At 38.4% G+C, this 16,156-nt stretch overlaps 2 protein-coding genes across 2 annotated transcripts; both read left to right on the forward strand.

The window, feature by feature from the left end:
* Positions 1-1,759: 1,759 nt before the first annotated feature.
* Positions 1,760-3,813, forward strand: LOC144447741 (NLR family CARD domain-containing protein 4-like). The gene is made up of 2 exons (XM_078137820.1): positions 1,760-1,868; positions 2,268-3,813. The coding sequence occupies exons 1-2, from the start codon at positions 1,813-1,815 to the stop codon at positions 3,811-3,813; spliced, it is 1,602 nt and encodes a 533-aa protein (XP_077993946.1). The 5' UTR covers positions 1,760-1,812.
* A 932-nt stretch (positions 3,814-4,745) lies between these two features.
* On the forward strand, positions 4,746-10,080 carry LOC144447375 (uncharacterized). Its single transcript, XM_078137361.1, has 4 exons — positions 4,746-4,850; positions 5,140-6,125; positions 6,580-6,775; positions 7,311-10,080. The coding sequence occupies exons 2-4, from the start codon at positions 5,213-5,215 to the stop codon at positions 9,535-9,537; spliced, it is 3,336 nt and encodes a 1,111-aa protein (XP_077993487.1). The 5' UTR covers positions 4,746-4,850; positions 5,140-5,212; the 3' UTR covers positions 9,538-10,080.
* Positions 10,081-16,156: the final 6,076 nt, after the last annotated feature.

Here is a 16,156-nt window from a genome sequence, read left to right on the forward strand (position 1 = left end):
GTATGTACTTTATGTTTAACGCTCTTGCAACAGCTTCAAATGGCGTGTACCTGTGGCAAATTCATCACATCGGCGTCAATGCATATTATGTGTAGATACTGTGACCACATAGATCACCACTACTGAAGGCATTTGTCTGCTCTCTTTTTTTTCGGAAAGTCATGGAACGATCGTTATCGGACCCTAGCTCAACTGGGTCGTCAGGCGCCACAGCATGGGAGTCTATAGACGAATTTACAATACGTATGGACGAGCTGGCCCAAGAAATCCCCGACCGTGAGTACATTCATACTTATCAATTAACATATACAAAATATGATAATCAGATTTATAGGTAAAATCACAGAAAGAGTTATACACGAAGGACATTTCTGCACAGGTTTGCTTACTTGATTATTTTAGAGAGTCGGGAGTGTCATTGTCATCAACTTGTTCCATTGATGAGGTCGTTATACTGTACAATTATCTTGCGGTTATGCACCCCCTCCCCCGGTGGGGGTGGGAGGTAGGGGTACTTCCATAGAAAGATATACGGGTATGTGCTGCCCAAATGGATCACCTTTTCACACACAAAATCACTAAACATGGGTCGACTTTTCGTCATCAGAGAATTCCCAAATCATTGGGTGGATGACACGGGAAACATCTTCATCTCCACAGGATCAGAATAAACTACTGACTGGGTGATTATGACTGGAAATCTCTAATAATGAGAGATTATACATTGGGTAGATGTTTTCAACTTGGGCCGCATATCCACATCTGAAAATCTGAGTACCCCCTTTACCCCCGTGGATTAATACTGATGTATTTATTATTATTATTACAACAACAGGCGACTTTCAGAAAATGAGAAATCTATGCAAGAAGAAAATCCCAGACAAAAAGAGAGAAGAATGGAAAGATCCACAGGACATGTTGACCTCTCTGACAGAGTATGGTCTTTTCAGTCTAAATGATAGAACATTTGTCATTGAACTTCTACGTTATGCTGGACGATATGACCTTGCTGACACAGTAAAAAGGTGGCCTGTGAAATCTTCATCAGTATCGAGGTCGACATCTGTTTGTCAAGGTAAATCACCATTTTGTTAAATATGAGTTTTATATGAAATTGTATGTTGTTTAAAATATTAAGAGTCTACGTTTAGCTTATTAGATACACTGCAGCAAGGATATCGACCGACAGACAGACAGACAGACAGACAGACAGACAAGAGACAACATACATACATACATACATACATACATACATACATACATACATACATACATACATACATACATACAGACAGACAGACAGACAGGGACATACATACATACATACATACATACATACATACATACATACATACATACATACATAAATACTTAAAGTACATACTTAAAGTACATGTACCTGCAGACACATGTATGTACAGACAGACAGACAGACAGACAGACAGACACAGATAGACAGACAGACAGACATACAGACAGACAGACAGACAGACAGACAGACAGACAGACAGACAGACAGACGGACAGACATACTTAATTCCAATCTTTCAATTATTAACGTGTCAACTCTTGGTAGCATTATAGTCAATCATATTTCTCATGGACAAACACACTAACACATTTTAAAGAAGCGAATTCTTTGCTAATTTATGTCGAATATTTGCCTCCGTAGACGTAATCATGGAAGAGCTTGAGAAGGAATTAAGGTTTCACTACAACAAGCTACAACATCTACAGCCAATTCCTTGGATGAAAAGAGTAACTGTGGATCTAGGGAAAACCTACTCATCTCTTCAGCTGATTGACCGTGAAATGAGACACGAGATGAGACGAGTTGGTATGGATGATAACAAAATCCTTGGTGAAATGTAAGTACGAGTATTTGCATGAGGTACAACTCGTAACAGCCAACTAAAGCGGTGCCCTTGCTTGCCATATAATCATTTCTAGCATCCATATCAAATGTAAAATAACACTGGTTCGACTAGCATGTAGCCTTGCTAACTGCAGTCAAGTTGTAACAATGTTGTCGGCTAGCAAACAGCAAACTAATTACAATGTAATGAGAGTGCCACAACTATGATTATCTATTGCTCTAAGTGAGACGAAGACATCTTGTGACAAGAAAGTCCATCAAAAAAGTGAAACGTGATAAGATATTTGAACAATCATTTACCTGGATCTGTATTTCATTAGGTATGCCCTATAGCAATGGAAATTACCGGAATTGTATTAAATAATGCTTTCTTATTATTTCTTTGCTGTAGAGTCGCTAAGAACACCGAAAGGGGTTACATAGAGCTAGATAAACTGTTTATCCCCTCGAACGAGGATGAAATACCGAAGCGTATTTTAATGGAAGGAGAGGCAGGCATTGGGAAAACTACAGTGTGTAGAAAATTAGCGTACGATTGGAGAACTGGAAAAAAATACATCAGAGAGATGTTTGCAGCTGTTATATTGCTGGATATGAAAAGGTTCAAGGGCAGTCTCAAGTTGTCTCTTGCAAATCAAGGACTTGTATCCAAGGCCATTGACCTCGATCAGCTGTGGCACTATATTGAGTCTCATTCAGAAGACTTCCTTTGGATTATTGACGGATTAGACGAACTCAACCCTGGTTCTAAAGAGGAAATTGTAGAACTTATAAAAGGGGACACTTTTCGAAGTTCAACAGTATTGACTACTGCAAGAATATGTCAATGGGAAACAGTTGTAGAATTCGACGAAGTGTTATTTGATAGGGAAATTATCAACGTTGGGTTCCACTTTGAACTTGCAAAGTCGTTCATAGAATCATACTTTAAGTCAAAGTCTGCAGTTTTTGATTACATGCCCTTTATTGAAGTCTTAAGTAAGGATAGCCAACTGAAAGATTTAAGCCGAAATCCTCTCATGTGTATCATTCTTTGTTTTCTGTGGGAAGATGATGCATTCACCAAACTTGGCTTTGAGCGTGAATACATAGATTCGTACAAATTGTTAATTGCAATGCGAAGGTGGCTCTGTAAGCGATATGTCGAATCACATAAGAAGGAAATTTCTCAAAAAATATTTGACGAGAGAATTAACATAATCAGAGAGCTAGCATTTATAGGATTAGAGCAAAGCAAACAACAATTCGGTATTGATGAAATAAGTGAAATGTTTCCTGCAGCAGATATTCAAGATGATGATGTTATATTTAATATTGGGATGCTTGCGAAAGAAATGTCGGTGACGAACATAGAAGTAGAACATATTAGTTATGCATTCCCACACAAATTGATGCAAGATGAACTAGCTGGAGAATATTTCAGTCAACTTCCATCAACGAAAAGACAAGAACATTACACAAAATTAATCGAGACGCCTCCCTTACACCCTGTACTTTTGTATGGCACAATGCTTCTAAAACACGAAGGGAGGGAGGAGGAACTGGCACACTTCTATGCAGACCTCACACAACATGTCTCAAACATTCAAGGTGATTGGTTTGCAGTTACTGATCCCATTTTCACAGACCCCGTAGGTGTACTTGCATTTCAATGCCTATCAACATCCGGGCAACCTGAACAGCTGGCCAACTCATTAGCTGATGAACTCCAGAAGAGAAAAGTAACTCGAGTACACCTTCGACCGTATGACTCGGTATCACTCTCTAGTGCCTACTCCAAAGGACTTTTGTATATTGTGTCAGAGACGAAATATAAAGATTTCATGCAAAAACTTGTAATTGATGATATTGACGGGTTCCCAGTATGGTTTGGTGAAATTATAACGAAGATAAAACCATCTTTGGGCGAAAAGATTGTGCAGACGTTCAGTGTCTAGCAGTACAATTGTATGCCAAAGGTTGCCATATCATATTAATATAAGTGAATAAATTATATTTTATTAACTATTATTGTTTTATCGGATCATTTTATTGACTCCGTCGTGTTTGGGTCACGGTAAATACATGTATGATTGTAATTTCTTTGGAACACAGTGTCAAGTGTCTACTTACAACACATACATGTTCAGTGGAAAGCAGTAAACCTAAATAAGAATTCGAACAAAGTCCAGATACTGAACTACCTAGCTGTTGATCACATACATCTGCTGGTACAGTGAGTCTGATGAGGTGTGAAGGATGTATAGGTCCTGACGACCGCGTTCCGATTTACACGTATATATCTTTACATATTATGTCTTGTCAATGTCGTTACTCTGGCACAGAAATCTGTGCTACATGTACCCACCTACAGCGTCCATATAAACGTGATGTAAATGAAATAAAGTACACGGAAAGTGGACGAACACAATATGCAGACTGTACTGTATAATTTCAACTTCCAGCTGTCTTTCTGCAATGGGATACTTTGGTAAAAAAAAGAGTAAAAGTCCATTCTCACCATTTTATTACATGTATATTGAATGGAGAAAACTACTAGGGGCGGTAGGTTTACCGGAAACACGCCATGTTTTATTTGGTTTTATAACAATACTCAACATGCTCAATGGTATGTGTGTACGTTTGTTAATAAGTCAGTTGGTTGGTGGCCATTGACCTATCTATGACGTATCGAAAGTAAAAGAAATCAGGACAAAGTAATATCACGTTATCAGTCTATGAGTAATTTTTTCTCCGAAGTCAGCACCATATGAACCAGAACCCACAGCAACAACTGCTTTGAACAAACATCTTTTATTTGTATAGTCTACGTATACGTCATTACCCGGGTCACGGTGACCTTTGCCCCCGGAACTCACTTTATTTATCGATTCAGAATACTTCGGAATTAAAGTCCCTGTATGTAGCCAGGTATGCTGAAATTAACGGTGTGTCATTTTACTTATTACGAAAGTGGAATGGAACACCGTGACTTGTAAGTAGTCACTTGATAAAAACCCGGATTGTATGGCATACAGTATATACAACCATACTAGGAATGCATTTTCAAAAAACATAACAATTTGTATAAAGGCGGAAGTCATCGTGCCACATGTACTGAATAATGCTAGCAGTATGTATGTACGGGTGATATTATTACAATATATTTAGATTTGGATTGTGAGTCTGTTTTAACAAAAATGTATATTATTATGAACAAGGCATCGAGAAAGGGGTGATATGTAATCAACTGAATAACTGTACTGCAACTTGTGTTTTCACAGCATGGCATCGTTGGTTGTGTGAATCATCTGAATCAGTAGTCGACGAGGTCAAATAACCACCATAAGGAATAACATGACTTCATCACCTGAGCGAGTTTTCTTGAGCGCCGAGTCAAGTCTACAGGTAACACGCGAACGTTCTAACTATGCAAAGCTATGTGCACTGTTAGTTGATGGCAGCCGTCTGGCATTCAGGAATATCCTGATCAACTTCTTCCCCACGAATGAGTTCTTTATATCAGCATTAGCGGAGAGAAAGAATACGTTGCAAGAACTGAAGAATAAAGATGTAATCAGTCAAGACCAATGGGATTTACTGTACCATTCGTCACACCAATCAACTTCACTGTCTTCCACCAAGTTCGATGCATCTCTGCTGTTTGTTCTTCTTAGACATGTATGCGATGTTGCTTCTCTAACAGACAGAGGGGAGTGGCTACCTGACAGAAAGGATTTAAGCAGAGAGGCGGATATCGGGCGGTTGATACTGTACCGCAATGGGTATGCAAAACACTCGGCTGAGATGAGAGTTAGTAGTGCTAAGTTTGAAGAAGATACGATGGCTATTTGTGAGGTGTTGGTAAGACTAGGAGGCCAAGAAGTCCAAACAGAGACAGATCAATTGTACAAAATGTGGTTAGACCCTGAACTTGAAAAAGATTACATTCAAAAACTTAGAGAATGGCAAAGACTGGATTCCATATTAAGTGATGGCTCACAGAATGTATCATTAAGTCTCGGTGGTGTTAGAGGTTGGGGTGATAGACAAGATGCACAACTACTGGACCAGGTCAAAAAGACTGCAGATGGGGGACGATGTGAAGGGGGGATGAATGAAGACTCACCACTACGGATGAAAGCCAGTTGTTCGTCAACTGTTGAAGACATAAAAGGAGATGCCAACATAACAAAGCCAGAGAAAGGGGCAGTGAGCAGCCACCGGCAATCTAAGCCGACGAGCGACGTGACATATCAACCAAAACAAGGTTCGATTAACATGTATACATTTAGGGGAAATGTGTTCTTAGTTTAAAGAAACTTTAATTCAGAGCTAATCTATCTAATATTAATATTGAAGTAAAGTACATCAATATCAGATATATTAGATTTTAATATTGTGGGTAATATCAGTATTTCTACGATGGACATACTTTAAATGTGTACTGATATAATATTACAAAACAAATACTTTATATTATTCCCCAATACTAGTATTCTTTATTATTCAGCCAAGGAGAAATATGAGTGACCTAAGGGGCCCTTGCCACTACGAGTTGCTAGACGAATAGTCACAACCCTTAGGGTCACGAGTAAACGATGTCTAAATATACACACATCATATGACAAGAAACAGCAACTGTGCCACGACGAGCCATACTGTAAATAAAAGATACATTGCGTATATTAATTAATAATCATTATTGTTATTTTATCATCTAGGTTTGGTGGGAATTCTGAAGGAAGAGTTAAAATTCCACTATAACAAACTACGACGACTACAGCCTATGCCATGGATGAAGAGAGTAACAGTTGACCTCGGTAAAACGTTTTCTTCTCTTGAATTGATTGACCGTAAAACAAGATACGAATCCAGAAACATAGGAATGAAACTTATCGGACTAGGAGAACCGAAGAGGTGAGTGTGATTTAACTATCACCATTTGGTTCTATTCAACAACCTGCGTAGTCTTTCTTGTTACATTATTGTTTGGTAATTCTAAGGTAGCAAGTGACAACGAACTGAATATCACTGATGTCTTTGTTGAACGTTTGGTTTCCTGCTCTTTATCTGAGTTCTCTTGGTTTGCCTTAGATATAGCTCTACATTCCTTTTCAATTTAAAACTACTAGTAGATTGACGAACATTGCAAACAAGTTACAACATGACCTTGGCATTGGATCGGGGACGGGGCTTCTACCACGTATTCGTTGTAAAGCCGGACACACACACACACACACACACACACACACACACACACACACTCTCTCTCTCTCTCTCTCTCTCTCTCTCTCTCTCTTTCTCTCTCCCTCTCTCTCTCTTCCATGAAATCTTTTAGTAAGTCAAAGTGTCAAGATTATATTCATTTTAAGTATGGAGTTTGTAACCATAACTGACATGATCAAAGTTATGATTTTCTGAACTCTCATACAGAGTATTCTTTTGTTGACAGTGACAATTCAAGCACACTGCGCCCAAGTCGAATCAACATTAGCCGAGAGCAAATATTTTCACCGTTTGACATTGACGGTGGCAATGTTCCCAGGCGGATCTTGATGGAAGGTGAACCGGGAATAGGGAAGACCACTCTCTGTAAGAAACTGGCCCATGACTGGAGAAATGATGAAAGCTATATTAACCGTTTCAGTGGTGTTTTTGTAATTGATGTGAGAAAGTTTAAAGGTAGTCTAAAATTGTCACTTAGAGAGCAGGGGTTGGTTTCCAAAGCGGTTAGCTTAGAACACTTATGGGAGTATATTGCTAAGCACCAAAACGAATTTCTATGGATCATTGATGGGCTGGACGAGCTTTATCCGAATGTGAAGGACGACATCGTCAAACTCGTAACTGGCCAACTGTTTCCTGATTCCACTGTGCTAGCATCCTCACGAATTTGTCAGTGGGAGATATTTTTTAAGAACGAAAATCTGGGCGAAATTTTTGATAGAGAAATTACCAACGCTGGGTTTGTACCAGAGGCATCTGATGACTTCATGAAAATGTATTTTGAATCCAAACCATCCATGTTTGATGCATCTGACCTCTTGACCTTTGTTAAGAGAGATAAAGGCAGGTTACGAGATTTGACGAGAAATCCACTCATATGCATGTATCTTTGCTTTCTGTGGGAGGATAAGTTATCACGTGATGTATTGAAAAGAAGTGAGTACTTAGATTTCTGTCAGGTCTTGATAAGAATGAGAAAGTGTGTTTCAAGAAGATTCTTTGATACGCACAAGGGAGAGAAACTTCAATCAGTGATGTTTGAAGACAGAGTCCAGAAAGTCAGACACTTAGCATTTGATGGGCTTATGCGCGGGAAAACACAATTCAGCTTGGAAGACATCAACAGTCTGTTTACAACCACTTTCAACGATGACGACACTCTTTTCCAAATGGGAATACTAAGCAAGGAATTGGGAGAAGTTGACGAAATTGAGGTAACCCTCTTCGAGTTTCCCCACAAAGCAATTCAGGACGAACTTGCTGGAGAATATTTCAACAGTTTGTCAGAATCCGAGAGGGAGACCAAATATGATGACATCGTCAGTGTTCCCGCCCGCCATCAAATGCTTGTCTTCATGTCTGCCCTTTCGAGGGAAATTGGTATGGAGAAGTTGACCCCATTGTTTGATAATTTCAAGAGGGTTGTTGATAATTTTCCTTATTATCAACTCATTGCATATGACCCTTTCAACGAGCCTAATGTCTGTCTCCCTCTAGAGTGTCTGTCTGTGTCAGGTTGCTCACAAAGCCTTGCTACCATTTTGGCAGATGTGTACATGAAACGAGGTAAAGCTCTGTGGTTTCTACAGGATACCTTACTAACATCCTATGAAGATAACATCAAGGGCCTTATTTGTCTCATAGAAACTACAAAATATGCTGATGTTGTCGAAGATGTTGTAATCTCTGGTTGGAGTAAGGATAAATTCCCAGCCTGGGCCCTCCATATCATCAGACGTTTAGCAACTGTAAAATTGCTAACGTTCATAGACGTGCCCTACAGTTCAATGTTAGAGATAGTCGAACCAGATTTCGTGTCGAAGAATCCAGTCGAGAAAGTTGTGGCCTTGAATACAGGTCTCCACGAAAAAGAAATCGCCCCATTTCATAAAGTCGTTGCAGCAATGAAAGTGTCTGATATTGTTGACTGCCGAATTTACAATTTTGGATCGGAGCAATGTGTTGGTGAATTTCATTTCTTGAAAGGTGTGGATTGCAGTGATGCTGAAAAGGTCGACAACTGTGCGTCGCAAGGTATGCAATTGCAAAGCACAAACACATCCAAAACAGAGATCAATTTAGAGATATATGAAGTCCAGGATAAACCACTGAATTTGCTTTGTAGTAAGTTCGATTTTGCCAAGCTACAGGGCAAACATGGTAGGATTTCAATTTCAAATACAGCTTCTATTGCCAACATGGTTGATATCCTGAAGTTCTTTCAAAGCGTGATGTCATCAGTACAAGTGGGTGTCACCAATGTTTTAGAAAAGGCTGTAATTCTTATCATGCTGGAACACCAAGTAATTGGCACTCAGCTTCAATGTCAACAATCAGACGAATATTCTGATTTCATCAGCGATGTTACTGTTGTACAAACAGAGGTAACATCAACATGCAAGTGGTTAGTTGGGATCCGACGTCAAGGTTTAAGATCGTCTGTTATAATTTGAGAGACAACTGGACAAAATGATATTGTCCGTGCCAACGTTGGAACACCATGCGTAAACCACTATTCAAGATTGTGTAATACATTTCAAGTGTTGTCGTTTTTATGCCAAGTGATGTACATTACATTATATTATACACTGTATACGTTATTAAAGATCAGTTCAAGTTCTGTTGATGACTATTTTGTGGGCGAGTATATCCGATGTAATATCCTGATCTCGTTGACATTACATAATTGTATATACATATAGCTGGTGATATATATTGAATGTTTTATAATATAGCACAGCATATACTAAACTATACTTATTATAGGTTCTTACTTGACGATTCTTTTCTCCCACAGTAACGTGTCGTACTTATTCATGTTTTACTGAAGAAACCTACACTTCACCATAGTTTTTTTTTTTAAAGTTACGTTTAAATTTTATTCAACGTCTTGTGAAAGGCATTTTTAAATTTGCATGTATAAGTTTAATTTTCAAAAAAATCAAAATATGTACATTTTTATGGAAGCTAAACAAATTTAATAAAGAAGTTTTAAAATAGGAGTGTTGTATGGCTGCTAGCCACTTATTATATTATTTGTTAAGATGCATAAATGATATCACGTGTTTGTTTTGTAAGCACTACAGTTATACAAAGAGAAAGAAGATAAATCATGCATATATCTCTTCTATATTGAAAATTGTCCCTTTGTGATATATGTGGAGTGTATGTTTCTATGTCATTTGTTTCTATATCTAGTGTTTGTCATAGAGTCTCGTCTACATGTATTATCTGCCTACCTTTTGGGGTTATCCTTAACTCATCAATTTTCTAATAGACAGTGAGAAATTGATACAACTTAATCTTTAACTAGCTGTCGATCCAACGTAAAACACACTGACGAATACTAAACACATTAATGTATAAAGGCTAAACAAATCATTTAATCTTGTTCTGTTCTAAATTCTTTTTGAACTGCCACAATTAAAATAAACATTTCATATAGAGTGGAATATAACCTACAAGTACAGCAATGTCCATTCATACTGTCAAATGTGCCTTTTATGTTTTGTGTTGATCTGTAGTAACAACTGTATTGTCATAAATGCCAAACACTTTGTCATAAAAAGTGTCAACTGAAGTGTGTTGGCTATTGACATTTGACAATATAATGAATGAAATTTTTGTCGCCTTGTTTTTTTTTCGGAATCTTGATCATGGTGACAGCGACGTGTCTAGAATTCTCTGCAGCCAAGTCTGTACTGAGTTGCTGACGGTGACTTCTCTTGAACAGAAATGTAAACTAATTAGACAAACGAACCATACCTCTAACAAGTACTGTATTTAATAACAGTAACCTATGACCTATGACCTGTACCAAGGGATTTCAAAGGTCAATGAGTAATATGCCCAGTTTACACTTTAAACTGTCAATAGTAAATTGAAGTGTGTAGTAGAGATCGACGTGTCTGCCTGCACGTAGCATATGGCATATCTAACGCGAGAAACCTTTTCAAGCTGAACACATCGCTCAGATTACGGATTTTTTGTGGTAAGTTAATCAGAGTTAATAATAGACTTTTCCCCCTTGATGCGCCATTAATTGTCAAACCGGATAACCATTCCTTAGAGCTAGCTAAAGACGAAAGGTAACAATTATTTACATATATTGATGTAGCCTGGTCGTCTTGTTCTTGTCTAAGAATTCAAGCCCGAATAAAACGTTGTATTCTTCTTCTTCTAGTGGTCTGAGCTCAAAGTAACATTGAATTATTACAGAATTAAGAGTCCTTTATCGATTTTTGTATCAGTAGTCAGGGTAGAGATACTGTGACCCTATGATGAACTGAGTGTGTTTGGTAGTGTAGTTGTAATAGAACCAAATGCAGTATATCAAATGTGCAGATTTCGTATAAATCACTAATTATTTAGTAGGCTATTTCCGTAGTGACAACCTCACGGTCTCACGAAGACCTCGGCCTGTATGCTCAGCAATAAAGCGCGCCATCATGGTTGGTTTCTACACAAAATAACCCCTCGTCTTTCTTTGACGATCACACTTGATTAGAAACTGATCCCGTTTCAAGTTACCGTTCACCAGCTCTGTTTGGTACAACCACACAGAAAACAATATGAAACAACACGTGACATGCTACACTAATATAGTAAGATCGCAATTTCTCCAGTATGAAATAAACGGTTTAAAGTGTACTCAGTGCAGCTAGCCGCAGACACCTGGTCGCCAATATTTTGCAATTGAAGCCTGATGTCTGCATGGTGACACTTCAGTTCATTTCATTTTAATAGACAAAATGTGGGGAGAAACTGTACTCATTTAATCTTGAATCTTGCTTTGCTATCTTAAAGTGTAGCATATGCAGTTTCTTACTGAATTGGTTTCTGCATGGTTGTATCAAACAGATCCAATGACTGGTAACTTTGAAACGTAATGTAAAAAGAGTTGGATAATAGTAATCGTCTCACCGTAAGAATCTTGATATAAGCTGAGGTGCTTATAGATAAATCTTTTAGTTTGATATTAAAGTCTCCAGGCAATCAATAAATGATTGTTGACACTATATTTTTTTAAATAATGAATTATCTATAGAATTATTCAGATTTATTGGTCCTCGGGGTACATGGTCGGTGTAGAAGCGCGCCAATGAGATGGCCGACAAAGGATTCAGTCCGTTCCCTGATGGCCATGGAAATCCATTCGGCTTGGGAAGACTTCATCACTCGGCAATGCAGTCAAGCTGTACAGATGCCCCTACAACTAGCTCACATGCACATGATGACACTTGTGATGGAGGCGGACAGGACTGCATAAAGAATCCAGCCACTGTCCAACCAGGTATTAAACGAGAAGATGAAGAAATCGAACGGCCACAACCTCCACAAACACAGACTGGAGCAAAAGCAGGTAACAAAAAAATTTACTGTGACCATAATTGTTGAAATCTGCTGTCCGTCTCACTCTGCCTATCTCTGTCTGTATGTCTGTCTGACAGTTGAGAGTTTGAATCAATCAGTGATAGATTGATTGACGGCTGACGGGACCGATTTATATTTCTGCTTGGTGTCAAACGGTTATATATGTTCGTCAGTTCGTTGACTGGTTCGTTAATTGTCTAATTTGTTTTAGAATGTGGCATAGCCGTATGACCGGTACACATATCTTTACAGTGAAACACTATGTTGAATTTTACAAACCTATTTTTAACGTTTCAATAATTCTCCATTTTATTTTCGTTCAAGATTTCTTTACTCAATTGAAGGCAGAATTGAACTTTCACTACAATAAGCTGCAAAGGTTACAACCTATGCCATGGATGAAAAGAGTAACGGTGGATCTCGGTAGAACGTTTTGCTCACTTCAATTGATGGACAGACAAAGCCGAAATAGGTTAAGGGGACTAGACGCGAACATGTGAGTGATATTTAGGTTCAAAGCGATTCACGAGATGGTGTCTGGCGTCACGTGATAAACTTTATGATTCCACCATTAGTTATTATTATTACTTATATTACTTATTACTTATTACTTATTATTAGCTAGAACATCAAAGGTATCGGATAATTTGAATATTGTACATGTGCACAATGTTAGCAATGTTATAAAGAATATGTTATACATACTTGCATCTAGACTTAATTCAAAAGGATCTAATAAGTCGTTACTCAGAGTTTCACAAATCGAGCGATCTTCAGACAACCATATATATATATATATATCAACTCAGTATATGTAAAGTGTCTCTGCTCTTTATCATTTATTATATATATCCACTCCTCTCTGTTCCACTTTCTCTCTCTCTTCTCTTCTCTGTCTGTCTGTCTGTCTGTCTGTCTGTCTGTCTGTCTGTCTGTCTGTCTGTCTGTCTGTCTGTCTGTCTGTCTGTCTGTCTGGATAGATGGCTGGCTGGCTGGCTGGCTGGCTGATAACCTGTTTTGATCAATGTCAATTCTTTCTTTTTCTTTTAGGTTGTCTGCGATAAGAAGTCCACCTGATATAGTCCTTGAGAAGATATTTTCTCCCTTACTATTTGATGATGATACTCACGTGCCAACGCGTATATTAGTGGAAGGAGAGGCCGGTATCGGCAAGACAACGCTGTGTAGAAAAATAGCCCATGATTGGAGAACGGGTAAAGATTACACAAAGCGTTTTAAGGCAGTCTTTATCATTGATGTCAGGAAATTCAAAGGCAGTTTGAAGATGGCTTTAAGACAACAAGCATTAATCTCGAAAGCTGTAAATTTAGACCAATTGTGGCAATTCCTAAGAAATCACACTGCTGATATCTTGTGGATCATTGATGCTCTTGATGAGCTTTACCCTGACATCAAAGATGAAATTGTCAGCCTTATTAGAGGTCATATTTTTAAGAACTCCACAGTACTTACAACCTCCAGAGTTTGTCAGTGGATATCACTATTTGATAAGGATCAGTCGGATAGAATATTTGACAGGGAAATCAGTAACGTTGGTTTCCCGCCAAAAGCAGCAGACGAATTCATCAACGCGTATTTTGAAAGCAAACCGTCAGTGTTTGATGCTACTGATTTGTTGTCGTTCATTCACAGAGATAAGGGTAGGGTGAGAGATCTAACCAGAAACCCGCTAATTTGTATGTATCTTTGTTTTCTATGGGAAGACAAATTAGCTAGAGAGGTTCTGTTAAAGAGCGAGTTTTTAGATTTTTGCCAAGTCTTGATCAAAATGAGGAAATGTGTTTGTAGAAGATTCTACGAGACGAGCATTAGAGATAAATTTGCAGACAGCGCATTCGATGATATGATTAGCAAAATCAGGGAATTAGCATTCCAAGGATTGATGACAGGGAAAACGCAGTACAGTGTTAGTGATATAAATGCTATGTTGTCAAGCACGTTTGAGGAAAATGACATGTTCTTCCAAATGGGGATTTTAAGTAAAGAATTAGGCCTAGGCGAGGTTGAAGGGTCAGAAGTTATAACACTCTTTGAGTTTCCTCACAAGGCTATTCAAGATGAACTCGCTGGTGAATACATCAGTGGGTTATCAGAAACAGAACGAGGTAGCCAGTACAAAGAGATAACTCGTGTTCCTGCCCGACATCAAATGTTAGTTTTCATGTCAGCTCTGTCTAGAAATAACAGCGAGACAAAATTGATGCCAATGTTTGACGAATTTCACAATTCCGTTGTAACGTTTCCACCATACGACAAGAATTTGGATAACGCATTTCGTAATCATTCTATATGTCTACCGCTGGAATGTCTTTCTGTATCAGGATGCTCGATCGACTTAGCGAGGAAATTATCCGATTCCTATCGCGAAAGAGAAATACAGGATATTTGGTTTGGGGAAAACAGTTTGTTAACTTCTAGTGAGGACAACCTTGTAGGTTTGGCGTGTGTAGTTGAGAAAACCAACTACAAAGAGAGCATAACAGATGTGTCAATATCAGGTTGGTTGCATACTGACTTCCCCACTATTATTTTGGCCATAATCAAAAGCCTTGTCGCTGTCAATAATGTCCACTACTTAGATACACCGTACGTTTACATTTTAGATACTTTATCTTCTGCGATCGTGAGTCGAATTAAACAAATACATGTCATGAATATCGGATTCAAAGAGAACGACATTGAACCATTTCTGAAGATTATAAATTTATTGAAAATCTCAGACATCGATTATTGTGATATCGCGAACGTCAACAGTAAGTCTAGAGTGCTGTTTCACTTTTCGCGAGTGGTCATTGACACGCAAGAAACCCAGACCAGTCTGGAAAGCGTTGTACGTCATGATGACGGTATCAAAACAGCCGTAGATGTTCGTTTTGACATGACACAAGTAAAAGATGACCCACTAAACAAACTTTGCCAGGTCTTCGATCAAGAAACGACTGTTAGGGGCGGCCATAAAGCTAGGATAGCCTTCAACAATCCTTTATCAGTCTACACCGTTATCAATGCCTTAAAGCTGTTTCAGAAACTAATGTCTTCAGTGCAAGTTGGCTTACCAAACCTGTATGAGAAGGAACTATTTTTCACAGTCTTAAAAAATCAAATCATGCAACCCCAAGGCCCTTTAAAGTATTCATTTCCTGAAGAGCACAACCCCTTCATTGACGAGGTGGTTGTGGTCAATTCTTCGGACAATGGTTGTCAATGGTATGTGGGGTTGTCTTCACGTAGTTCGTATCATGTTTGTGAGTTATAGATACAACAACTTCAGTGGCATCAAACATCCTCTTATCAGGTGTTGTGAGTATTGAAATATTCGCCGTTGTGGGCGCTCTTTACATTTGTCGCTCCTGCCTCAGTGATGAGTATTATCAGCGTCCATAAAGACGAACCTTTCAGCGAGTATACAACCCTCAATAATTGCACAGCACTGTTGATGCATTCGTCATTGCTTTAACAGAGCAACCTTTCGCAAGCTAACTTAAGTTTATGAATGGCTCAGCAATAACAAATAGTTTGATGTCCGTAACAATGGCAACATGTCACACGACTGTTACAGTCAAGAGTTATCATCTGAATAGTAATGCCAAATTTGCAAACTGTGATTTAAATACAGTTTACATCCTTGTAATTTTAACAAAGGTCGACCTACAATTGAGTTATTAAACTAAAATAATG

Source organism: Glandiceps talaboti, chromosome 16 (genome assembly GCF_964340395.1).
Source record: "Glandiceps talaboti chromosome 16, keGlaTala1.1, whole genome shotgun sequence".
Classification (NCBI taxonomy): domain Eukaryota; kingdom Metazoa; phylum Hemichordata; class Enteropneusta; family Spengelidae; genus Glandiceps; species Glandiceps talaboti.

Excerpts from the sequence above, each read along its gene's own strand:
- LOC144447741 (XM_078137820.1), top strand. The coding sequence starts at position 1,813 with ATGAGACACGAGATGAGACGAGTTGGTATGGATGATAACAAAATCCTT. Across the intron at positions 1,869-2,267 it reads AACAAAATCCTTGGTGAAAT|AGTCGCTAAGAACACCGAAA; the intron begins GTAAGTACGAGT and ends TCTTTGCTGTAG.
- LOC144447375 (XM_078137361.1), top strand. The coding sequence starts at position 5,213 with ATGACTTCATCACCTGAGCGAGTTTTCTTGAGCGCCGAGTCAAGTCTA. Across the intron at positions 6,126-6,579 it reads GACATATCAACCAAAACAAG|GTTTGGTGGGAATTCTGAAG; the intron begins GTTCGATTAACA and ends TTTATCATCTAG. Across the intron at positions 6,776-7,310 it reads GGACTAGGAGAACCGAAGAG|TGACAATTCAAGCACACTGC; the intron begins GTGAGTGTGATT and ends TTTTGTTGACAG.